This window comes from Rhinichthys klamathensis, unplaced genomic scaffold, assembly GCF_029890125.1.
Source record: "Rhinichthys klamathensis goyatoka isolate OS25496 unplaced genomic scaffold, OSU_Roscu_1.1 h1tg000004l_1, whole genome shotgun sequence".
NCBI lineage: Eukaryota > Metazoa > Chordata > Actinopteri > Cypriniformes > Leuciscidae > Rhinichthys > Rhinichthys klamathensis.
Window position 1 is genome coordinate 5515279 of NW_026606557.1, and position 12725 is coordinate 5528003.

Here is a 12725-nt window from a genome sequence, read left to right on the forward strand (position 1 = left end):
GTCTGTTATTTATTGTTTAACATCCTTTAGTTCCAGAGAAGACCATGGAGGCAATGAGTGTTGCAAAGACAAAAGGCTCATCATCGGAGTCGGGCAGCAGCAGCGAGTCCAGCTCCTCAGAAAGTGAAGACTCAGAGACAGGTGAGCCCTGCAGCTTGATAACGCCTGACCAACTGATTTTCTAATGCATTTGCTATGTTAAATGATCCAAGAAGCTGCATTACATAAAGAATCTCCTCTTCACAAACTCAGGGGTGGCGTCTAAGCTGAAGAAGAGAGGGAGGGGTGAAGGAAAGAAGGCGTTTCACCAGGCGGTGTCTCTGGGCATGCCTCAGCCACAGGTTCCCCATCAACCCCTGACCCCTGCGCTGCAGCCCAGCGTTCAGCTGAAACCACAACAGCATCCCTCTCCCGCCGCTTACATGCCTCCTCCCGTCACGGCTCTGGAGCCCTCGCAGCTCCTGGAAAACCCCTTTGACCCTCTGGCCCACTTTGGCCAGCCCATCATGCACCTTCCCCACCACGCAAATGACTCGTCCTCCCCTGCGCCGCCTCACCTCAACGCTCACCCTCCAGGAGGCCAAGTGTCACCTGAGACGCACCCGTTCCTGAACCAGCACCCCATCCTCCCATCCCCAGGTGAGTGGAAACTTCCTGTTTATTACATCAAGGTATTGTCCTAACCTGGTTTGATGGAGCAGTAATTTTTCCAAATGTACCAGGTCAAAATTGCATTGTTGAGAGAAAAGAAAACTGATAAGTTGCATCTGTGTGTAGAAGTGTGGTGGAAATTCAAATATGAGATTAAAGTCAAGCCCACTCAATAGTAAATTCAGGGTAGTCTTTCTTAAACCAAAACATGCCTTAGAGAGCTACAAAGTGAGCTCCAAGCAAACCAGTCAAATCATACATATTTATTTTTTAGCAAACAAAGACTTTCTAAAATTGGTTTGATGAACAAAAGAGCAGATTATCATAAGGCCTCCTACTACTTTTTATCAATTAAGTACATTTTCCAGCTTCGACATCGCATAATATGCATGCCCACCTGACCTTTGTGAATAACATCTTATCTGACTCCCTAAACTCTCCCCGGCATAACTGACCTTGACAGCAGAAAGAATCATTATTCCCAAATCTCTTCTCACAGCATTTGTAGATTAATTTGTACGGCATAACCTCCGTTGAGCAGTGACATGCTTGAAACCTTCAATTCGTCCCCTTCTTAAACAGTTAATACTCTTTTTAAACCATTACTCCTTTACTACTCCCTCTGTCAGAAACAACATATCTTAAATAAAACAAAGTTAGAAAACCTGTTTTTATATGCAATGGTTACACACAAATGACATTTTTCTCATGATTAAGTAAATTGATCATGTATAAGCAGCAGCATTGATTGAATACATATAAGCAAATAATATTTATCTTGCAAAAGAAATGTAAAATAGTAAATAAAACGAAACTTTTACAAATATTTTAAACAGTGTAAACATCTATTTTAGTACCCTTTACTCCACAACATATATTAAATTGAAATGATTTAAGTAGGGATGGCCCGATACCGATACTGGCATCGGGGATCGGGCCGATACTGTCCTCATATACTCGTACTCGTACTCATAAAAATTCCCCGATACCACGCACCGATACCACGTACATTTTGCAAAACGAAACTGGCCGCCGCGAGAGCTTTGTCGAGGTGAACTGAGGCATAGGAAAGTAGCCTATAATGTCGGCGGTTAGGGCTCATTTCAAGATAAGGGATGATGACAACAGCAAGGCAGACTGTGAGTTATGTTCAGCTAAGGTGTCGAGAGGAGGGAAAGAAAGTACATCGTTTTTACACCAGCAATCTAATTAAACATCTGAAGACGCATCATAGATCTGATGGCCGAGCGCGCGCGCGGGCGGTAATGCACTCACTCTGTGTGTGCGGGTGCGGGAGAATAAAACGATTCGCGGGACTCCCGCAAACTAGAAATATCTATGAATAAAACATAAAAACTAATAGATTTTTATTCATCTCTTGCAGAAAAGCAACAAGAACAACTACAACAAAATAGAAACGATTTACAGGCCAGAGTTTCTATTCATAACATGGTTACAGCGTTGAGCGATGTAGCCAATCACAGACATATGTGTTGATTTCTTGAACGCAATGGCCAATCAGAAGCATTTAAGATAGACTCCCCTCACTGCTCAAAACGGACTTTTTTGTTCAGTGCTGAATTCTGTATGCTGGCAAATCCTCTAATTATAACAAACAAAGTGTGGATATTATGAAAGATTGATTGTGCAGTCAGCTTCATTGATAATAACAGAGATGTGTGAGATCGCGATGAACTGTCAGCTTTTAGGATTTATTAAGGGTGCGCACTTTGCGCGCATTCAGTCATGCCCATGCACGCAGTAGCCTGCTTGCTTTTATGTTAAATTAACAGTGGTTTGTGTGTTAATACATTTATTATTTTACAACTATTATTATTTTTTTTTGACTTGTTAAAACAAGCAGAGAAGAAAATAAAAACAGTCTTCTGACCTGTGTTCTAAAATAGTCGTCTTCTTTTCTGGGAGCCTATTACTCTTGCGGTAGAAATATCGGTATCGGTACTCGGTATCGGCAAGTACACAAATGTAAATACTCGTATCGGTTTGAAAAAAAATGGTATCGGGCCATCCCTAGATTTAAGTATAAAATAAATATACAAGTGATATATATATATATATATATATATATATATATATATATATAGTGGCTTTCATTATACACATCATTTATTATAAACACCAAACCTAAACAAATTTAAAGCGTAACTGACAGACTTAATACCCCGTGACTAGCGAGGGGAAGTCCATCTGTTCTATTGGACGCCTAATGACAGGCAGTCACGTTGTCAAACTGCCCACATCTCATTGGTTCAAAATGGTACTCTGCAGGCTGCATGTCAAATTTTCTGATTAGCTATATTATTCTCTTTATGCAGCATTTGGTTTTATTTGTAAGTATTGTTAAAAAATTGCCGGTGATCTATATTGACGTCTTTCTTTTTCTATATTCATTGGTTTACAGCCCTGCACAACGCAATGCCCCAGCAGCCTTCACGACCCAGTAATAGGGCAGCCCCACTACCTCCTAAACCTCCTCAGCAAAGCACGCCCCAGCAGCAGCAGCAGCAGCAACCCCAGCAGACCCTGCCCCAGCAGCTCCAGCCCCAGCAACCCCCTCCGCCCCAGCACCACCTCCCTCCTCACCTCCTGCACCCTCCACAGCAACTGCGCCAGCGGCCGCTCTCCCCTCCCACACTCACTCCCCAGGGCCTGCTCTCCTCCCAGCCCCCACAGATGCTGCTAGAGGACGACGAGGAGCCCGTTCCCTCCATGCCCCTGCCCATGTACCTGCAGCACCTGCAGCCGAACCGCCTGCAGCAGCAGCAGCCGCCGACGTCACTAATGCAGTCTCTGCAGAGCAGGTCGCAGCAGCCGGGCCAGCCGTCTCTGCTGCAGTCGGTGCAGGTTCAGTCTCAGCTGGGACCCCCGCCACAGCTCCCCGTTCAGACTCAAGCCCAGCCCTCCCCGCAGCTCTCGCAGCACCAGGCCAGACACATGCAGCACTCGCAGCAGCTGAGCTTCTCTCAAGGCCCGGTGCAGACCACGCAAACGCAGTCTAGTCAACACAAGGTCTCCATGCCCTCCTCGAAAGCACAGCAGATCATCCAGCAACAGCCTCAGCAGCATCACTCTCCACGTCAACACAAGTCCGACCCCTACAACTCAGGTAAAACAACAGCCGTACAAAAAATAGCTGTTTAATAAAACAATAATCTTTATTTGAATGGTGTAACTCTTCCAGCAACTATTTACCATATTGTTCAGAATATAAGACCGTTTTTTTTTCTTAGAAATACATTTGAGAAACTGGGTTCGTCTTATATTCAGGGTCTAGACTATTACATATCGATAATACACCCGCAACAATAGGTTGCGGCAAATACGTGTAAAACGTGTGCCAAGAAAAACGATGTCAGAGTGGAATGTTAGAAGATTGCGAGCCCAAAAAGACAGCCTTAAAAACACAGACAGTCAAAGAAAAGCTTACCGTCTAAGAGCCGCGTGACTGTCATGTTTACGTGCCGCGCTGACGGGACCAAACTTACCCCGTACGTGATTTTAAAACGTAAGACGGGACCCAGATTTCACTTCTACTGTTAATGAAATTTTGGTAGGCTACATGTTTTTCACTATGAGATGGATAGCCTAATTGTTATATAATTCAGATGGGCTACAGGTTATTTTTAAAAGTGATCGTTGGTACGTTTTACCAGTATTTTCCATAGTTTCAATACAAAAATTTTAATATGCAGTATGATTTTTTTTTTTTATGTATTTTCTTTATCAAAGTCTTTTTCCAAAATGTGCATCTTGAAAAAGGAGGGGTCGTCTTATAATTAGGGTCGTCTTATATTCGGAACAATACTGTATTTGTTTATTATTGTCTATTAAACTGATGATTATCACAGTTTGTGGTGTTTTTTAAAGTTGAATTTGCCAAAACTTACGAATTAAAAAAAGCTGCATAGTATAAACACTATATAAAAGCCTCCCTGACACATCTCCAAAGTCCAGGCAGGTCGTTTGTTATTTGTATTGGACACCATTGCAAGTGTTTTAATTGTGTCTATATTTTAACAGCACACATGCGAGATAACCCCTCTCCGCTCGTGATGCATTCCCCTCAAATCCCTCAGTATGCTTTAGCCCACCAGTCCCCTCCTCAGGCCAAAAAGGTCAGTACCATTTCCATGTTCTTGCATTGACACAGATTCTCTCCAATGTCCACGTGGATATCTGCGTGTTGAATAGTTTGTGGTTTTCTAGATGTGTGTTCGGTGTGGTGTAACTGAAGCTTTGGTTTGCTACAGGAACCGCAGCGAGGTCCTTCAGCTTTGGCTGGCATTAAAGAAGAGAAGCTGCCCCCGTCACCTGTGATGCGTGGTGAGCCCTTCAGTCCAGCCTTGAGACCAGAGCCTCACAAACACCCTGAGAGCAAACCCACAATGCAAGGTCACAGCCAACAGAGTGAGTTTCAAAGCATGCAATCATGTGTTTAATTTAAGCTCACTTTGGGCTGATATTCAAAATTGCGCCACTCTTGCATGTTATATTGCTTTTATTTTATAAACAATTAATATGTCGGGTTTTTTTACATTTTAATAATTGTTTAGAAGCATTGCACAAATAGAAAGCTGGTCTAGAACAGAGTATGTAAATGAGTTGTGCCATAAAAAAATGTCACACATCTTTGCTTCCACTACGCACAGCGAAACATCCCGGTTATACTAAATATTAATCTTGGTTCCGCTCTCTCAATCGAATAAAAGGACCATAACTAACTGTTGATGAACCCGTTTTAGGAGCAGATATGAAATCACATGAAAGTTCCCGTCCTGTCATCCGCTCCTCTGAGCAGAGCGGTCCACCTCCTTCCATGCAGGACAAAGAGAAATTCAGACAGGAGCCCAAAACACCTGTGGCACCTAAAAAGGTACAGGTGGGTGGAAGGGACAACTTTGTTTAACTTTTCCATGAATGCAACTGTAACATTTCTTGAATGTTATGCTGTTTTCACGCCTCGTATCGCTTTGTGCCCAGGATGTGAAACTAAAGAACATGGGTTCCTGGGCGAGCCTGGCACAGAAGTCCACCTCCACTCCCTCTTCTGCTCTGAGGTCCTCCAGCGACAGCTTCGAGCAGTTTCGACGTGTGGCCCGGGAGAAGGAAGAGCGAGAGAAGGCCCTGAAAGCACAGGCTGAGCAAGCCGAGAAAGACCGTCAGCGCAGAGAACAAGAGAAACTTCGGTAAGAGAGCTGAACTTGTCTATTCTAATCAAAGGTCACTTTTAGCAGTTTCGAGACCTTTTCTTGGTCTTGCTCTCTGAAGGGGACGTGACGAGGAGGACTCGGTTGAGACGTCTCGAAGGCCCCAGGAGGAGCCCCGCAGGCGGCCGGAGCAGCAGCAGGTTCAGGCACCGCCGCAGCAGCAGCACCAAACTCCAACTCAGCCCCAAGCCCAGAACCCGGCCCAGCCGCCCTCGGCCCCGCAACCTTCCCAAGCCCCGCCCCACTCGCCCGCCGCCTCCCAGAGTGCACTTGACCAGCAGAGGGAGCTCGCACGTCGCCGGGAGCAGGAGAGGAGGAGGAGAGAGGCGGTGAGTTACAGCTGCAGCTAGGGCCGTCACGATTCCTCCATTAAAGTCCGGGACTGAATTTGCAATTTACCTGTGTCGAGTAACCGGCAAAATACCGGAAGTGGTGCGTCGCGCAGATGAGAATCAATGAACTGCATGATCACACCGTTTTCTAAGGCTACACGATATATTAAAACCATTTACAATCATAATATAGCATTGTGCTATTGTGAAATCACAAAGCCTGCGATTCAGTTAAATGGATATATGCACTTTTTTTCCCACCGAGAAGCACGACGCTTTAATTATTTACATGCGTGCAGATTACGTGTTAAAAGTCCCTCAGCTCCGTTCACAGTAAGCGCTGCTCTACGCTAACTCAGTCTCTGCATTTGGGGACGCAAAAAGTCGCACTCGTTTTGTGTTTCATAGTTGCACTGTTATCATTTATTTGCGTCTCGGGTTTCTCAAACTCCATCATGTACATAAGTTGTTTATATAATTTTTTTTACATGGTGTATTTTAACTGTGTTGTTTGATAAAACCCATATGATTGCTTACTTTGATACTTTATTTGAACCAATTATTATTGCTTGTTATTATAAATTTGTATTTTCAGCCATTTTAAAGGCTTTTGTTAACTTGGATGTATTTTTATTACCACAATTTTTTTATCCGATTAATCGATGGAATAATTGTTAGAATACTCGATTACAAAAATAGTCGATAGGTGTAAGATGTTTTAAAAAGTCTGTTATTCCCAAAACAGTAACATTGTGACACATTATTAGGGCTGGGTAAAAAATATCGATTTCTCGATATTAATCGATTCTCATTTTCACGAACCGATATCGATTCTTAAATCTCAAGAATCGATTAATCATCCTGTTTTCATTTGACGAATGAATGGAACATTGTAGCGCGCATCCCATCCAATAAATCGCAATAATCTTTGTGCTTTGTTACTATTGATACTAAATAAAGTCTCAAATTTCAAATTACGTCCATTTTCTTACGATATTCAAAAACATAAATACCGTTTTGGCGCTGTGGCGTGAGATCGCTCTGGCTCAGTTTAAGAGAAGCAGCAGCGCATGATCTCCTCTTCCGCCTTAATAATACCAGTTACAGCGCGAAATACACATGAATGAACGTCTGAAAGAGTGTTAAAAGAGAGAGTACAACTTATCGAAATTCGTATCATGTCACACGGAATCGCTCAATGTTTCAACCGTGGAAAGACGTCAGTCAAACAACTTGTAAACAATGTCATGTAACGTCACATTTACCTCAGAAGAACCATATGTGACCATAAACTCGTTAGTCAGCTAGAAAAAAATTAACTCTAGAGACGAGCATTTTGCTAAATATATGCACCATATTACATATTCATTATAATTTTTTATGTTCTTCGATATTTAATGCATGTTTGAATAAATCTGGCAAGTTTTTATGACAGCCACCATTTAAATGTTTATTTCATTACCTTTATTATTATAAAAATAAATAAGTGTAATTTAAGTGTTTGTATAGCTACAAAGTTAATTTTACCTTCAATATTATAGTAGGCTAATGAGCCTATAGGCTACAACTGACTCCCATAGTTTACAGCATTAGTTAAGAGATTTGTTTTCCTTGAGAAAATTTGCCATGTATTGTACCTGATATCCAAAATAATCAATATTGAATCGAATTGCAAGCTTGTGAATCGAAATCGAATCGAATTGTGAAATTTGTGTTAATACCCAGCCCTACACATTATAGTGATTTTAAATAACTGTTTTCTATTTGAATATATTTTAATATGTCATTTATTCCTGTGATGATAGAGCTGAATTTTCAGCATCATTACGAACCCCAAAAATTTGAGTGGTACTGTCACTCAGTATAAGTCTGGCCTCGCTCCATTGACAAGCGTTAACTTTGGATCTATTGGATCTGCCCAGAGCCACTCTGGATCTGCCATAACCAATCGCTAACGTTATGACGACTCAAACTAGCGCACGACATGAACGTCATCGTTCTCAGCCACTCCCTCTGTTCGCTTGAATGGACCGGTAAACAAAAATTGACCGGAGAAAACCAAAGAATACACCACAAACCCAGACGTAGTCCTGAAGGAAAATGAAAACTGAGCGGAAGTACGTAGGAGGGCGGAGCCAGGCTAACTCCCGTTGAACTCGAGCAACATGCTAGTAAACAAGACAAATGTGTGATTTATGCCTTATACAGTAACTCCTGAATCACTTTTCCAAACAAATGTGGATATAATTTGAGATTCAAAATGTTATTATGTAATAAATTTGCTACATGTGCCAATGTTGTTTAATTTAGTTGTTGTTTTTTATCTCCACCTCTACAGATGGCAGCTACTATTGACATGAATTTCCAAAGCGATTTGATGGCTATCTTTGAGGAGAACTTGTTCTGAAGTGCGAGAGGAAGAGATAAACTGCGAAAACAGAAGCTCATGGATTCCTCTAGAATGAACTGAAAAGCGCAGTAAGGGAAAAAAGACCCCATCTGACCACAAGAAACACTGAAGAGGCTGATGGATAAGCTGAGGCCCTGAGAGAGGGAGGGAGGGAGGCTGTAGCTCTCCTTTTGCCTTAGCAGAAAGAGGGACCCTCACACTGGGACGGCTCCGCCTCTCCGGCATTCCTCCTGGATTTGCCATTGTGACCATGGCGGGAAAGAGAGGACTTGTGTGTGTGACTCTTTAATTCAGAATATGGGAGCAATGGACAATGCGATCGCCGGAGGAATATCTGAACGACAACAATAACATGTACTGATTCTCTAGTTACGGCATCCGTCGACTGCCAGATGTCTGCGGGGGGAATAGAAAACGTCTTTGTTTCCCGTTTGATTTGCTTTCCTTCCCATCGTTTCGTTTTCGCTATATCCCCCCCTCCCCTTTTTCGCGAACACACGCAGGCAAATGGCAGGATGGGATCGGGGGCACTTAGATGATCTTCCTCGGGAGAGGAAGTACAGCTCGCCTTACACCTCTGACAACACAAACAATATTCACCAGGGGCTGTGACAAATGACTAAACATGGTGTGTTTCACACTGTTATCATGTGCAGATTTTTCATTATGTAGGATCTACTGTAAAAAGGTATTTTCTTAATTACTGTTTTTGGTTGATTGGTTGGTTGTATTTTTGTTTATCTTCTCCTTTCTTTTTTTTTTTCTCTTCGTTGTTGTTTTTCTTTTTTCTTTTTTCTTAAATATTTTTAACTCTCTTACCAACACCTTTACCCTCTGATGTCTATGCCAAACACCCATATCCTTTTACGCTGATAGCCGAGACCCGAAACGCTTCACTTAACATGTCTTTCTAAATATATAAATATATTTTCTTGTTCTCCCCACTCGTCATTTAAAAGTTTTAGGTAGCCTTGTAGAAAATAAACCCTAATATATGCATTATTCTGACAAGTGTTAATTGAGGACAGAATCATGGAAGATATGCTTTCACTGCTCATGGTTTTCATGTTAGCCTGGTGGGGAGTCTGGAGCGTTGACCCATGCGGGGCGGGTTCTGAGTATGGTTTAGTTTGAGTATAATTTAAAGAATACTATTTTAAGTGTATTATACATACAGAAGGAAAACGGGCGACTCTGTGCAACTGGTAGAGCGTCACGCGGACACCAGGCCAAGGCGACGGAGCTCTCAGCTGGTTACTGCATGACTCCTCTTTTCTCTTCACAGATCGTTTTATCACAGCCGCACAGAGAGAACTCCGTATGCTGTGCTAGATATAATTGCAAAAAGTTTGAAAGAAAAAAAAAAAATCAAACCGTTCTGATTTATCATTGTTCTTGTTCGATTATAGTGGATATGTGTTCTAATTCTGTTCTTTGACTCGGCAAGGGGGGCGGGCGGGGGGGGGGGGGGGACACAATTCGAGACCTTGGCAGGTCCTCTGAGTTTTCTCTTATAGTGTTTTCTCCAGTGCCTGTATTGTATTGCGATTCTAGTTGGCATATATTACGTTCTGGGAGGGCGAGGGGAGGGGGCACGGTTGGACCGGGGAGGGGAAAATTGGGGATTTAGGTGCGAGAGCTTGTGTTTAAAAGACAAAAAAGGAACGTAAACATTTTATATTTTACCCATTTACAATATTCAGGTTTAAATCTAGTTTTAGCTGGACTTCTTAAGTATACACCGAACAACTAGTTTTCATTTTCTCAAAACTGCTAAGAGGACATATGCCCCATCATCGTGTGCGTGCGTGTGTGTGTGTGTGTGTCTGGATGTTTGGAAGTGTATGTCATGTGGCTGGAGAGGGTGTTCTTTACCCGGAGGTTTAAATCGCAACACTTCATTTAAACGATATTGCTTTGCAAACTTTTTTTGTTTTCTTCCTCATGAAGTCCACTTATATAAATATCTATTTTTTTTTTCTTTCTTTGGTTAATTTGGTCTGTACAAGTTAAAAGAAGAGCAACACTTCATTCCTTCAAGCCTTTAAATGTATTTTCTTTTCCATGGTAACAGTTGGACGTTATGTGCCATAGTTTCGAGTTCTCCGGAGAATGTGCTGACCTGCAGCTCAGCAGAGAGTTTGCTTTATTCAGGTATTTTGTTATTTTCTTTTTTTTTCTTTTTTTTTTTGGGTTTGTTTAACATTTTCCTCGATTACTGTTTGGTATGTGCGTGGGCTATCGAGGTCAATGGTTCAATCTGTTATGATCATGAAATAAACTCATCTCTTTTATAGAAAATTAAAATGAAACAAAAATGAGTCGGTCTCCTTTTTTTCTAATTCATCAGTTCATTTCTACACAGAATGGATATGCAATGTTTTGCTACCTATCAGTTTTCACTCTTCAGCTTGAGTTGAGATGTCGACTCGATGAAAATGGTGCAAAGAAACCTGTGCCTTCATATGCAACATTTATTGCACCTCTCAGCATCTTATTAAAGCTCAAGAAAATGTTGGGTCATATTTCACACTATAATCAAGAGAAATGAGGGACATTAAAGGGGTACTAGGTAATTGCAGGTACATTTGGTGTCCAAAGTCTTTACTTTTTTCCCTACTATTTTCAAATGGTTATTTTAAAAAAATAATAATAATTTGAGATCATGATCTTACAGGTCATACCATATTTTCTGTTGTATATAGGAGAAAATCATGATTTCTTGTTGGTCTAATTAGTGTTTTTTTTTTTTCATTTATCATTGTGTAATCAAAATGTTATATTTAACTTTGATATTAAATGTATTTAGGGTAATATTTCATTTATTCTATTTATAAAAGCCTTAAATAGTCATTTTCCCAATTCTCCAACATTAAATTGTTTAAAACAACTTAACATAAACATATTTTTTTTAACATAAAAATGTGTCTATAAATCTTGTCTATTCTGTTACTGTACCATACTTTGCATTTAAATTGGTGTAATTATCTCCCACAACTAACTATGTAAGATACAGGAAATTACATCACTTTCCCTCACTAATAAGATCTGAAGCAGTGAAAGTGCTTAAGTATTTAATGTATTTTAAACTAAACAGTTCTTACACCAACTGTTTAATTGTCAAAATTGTTGCCACAATATCAAGAGGAAACCAGAATTTATCACTGATCACACAGTGGTTTGTTTAAAAGCATTTTAATCAGGATTTCATTAGTGCCATGTGCTCTTGTCATTTATGCTAGCAAGTTGAGTTTTTAACAAAAAAGATTAAAATGGGCAATTCTGTTATTGTCAAACTCTATTTCCAAGGTAGAGTAACAATGTTGACAAACAATTCTATGAAGAAATCTGTTTTTTTTTAAAAAGGGAAGTAACTTGTGTTTGGAAAGCACTGAATTATTAAAATGTAATGTTTTCAATAAGATACTGGAAATAATTTCTGTTAGTGAACAGTTTTTTCCCCTTAACTTTTAGAAATGCAAAATGTACGTTATCTCCAATTATAGAATCACTTAACTGTAATAAACTCATACAGGTTTGGAACAGCATGAGGGTGAGTAAACGATGACAAAATTATCGTTTTTGAGTGAACTATCCCTTTAAGATTTCAATTCAGCGGATTTAATGTACTTTTCACCCTTTGGTTTGGGGTGAAATATGACTCGGACATTTCTTGGCAGTTTCTGTGAAATTAAATTAAAAATGAAAAAAAGTAATTAAAATTTAAAAGTAAAATTAAAATAGATGATGTCTGAAAACCGTGTCATTCTCCCTAATATTATCACCTTAGGCTTTGTCCACATTAGAAAGTCATACAGCTTTGAAATAACATGAGGGTGAGTGAATGATGACATAATTTTTAGATGAACTAACCATTTAATTTTCTTCAAATATCATTAGATGTGGTTAAACAGAGGCGAATATTGGTCTTACAGTTTGATGTCGTGTACTGATGTAAAGTTACTGCATGCTTACATCATCATGTTGATGTACCAGCTTCCAGTCAACGATTGCACGCTGTTTCATAAGCCTGCCGCTGGCTTACGTAATGAAACTGGCCCTGTCCCAAATGGCACACTCCGGACTTGTGGACTTCCTCAGAGT

General features: G+C 40.7%; 1 protein-coding gene across 3 annotated transcripts in view; it reads left to right on the forward strand.

Moving 5' to 3' along the window:
* Positions 1-10207, forward strand: part of brd4 (bromodomain containing 4) — a 69754-nt gene extending 59547 nt beyond the window's left edge. For 2 of the 3 annotated variants that reach the window (XM_056252149.1, XM_056252133.1), the window contains 9 exons: positions 31-141; positions 253-639; positions 3074-3778; positions 4693-4787; positions 4923-5079; positions 5415-5551; positions 5653-5858; positions 5941-6208; positions 8550-10207. In XM_056252149.1, coding sequence (XP_056108124.1) covers positions 31-141; positions 253-639; positions 3074-3778; positions 4693-4787; positions 4923-5079; positions 5415-5551; positions 5653-5858; positions 5941-6208; positions 8550-8618 — 2135 coding nt within the window. In that variant the 3' untranslated portion in view covers positions 8619-10207. The remainder of the gene's footprint in view (positions 1-30; positions 142-252; positions 640-3073; positions 3779-4692; positions 4788-4922; positions 5080-5414; positions 5552-5652; positions 5859-5940; positions 6209-8549) is intronic. The other variant, XM_056252141.1, reaches the window with a different exon arrangement.
* The last annotated feature ends 2518 nt before the right edge of the window (positions 10208-12725 follow it).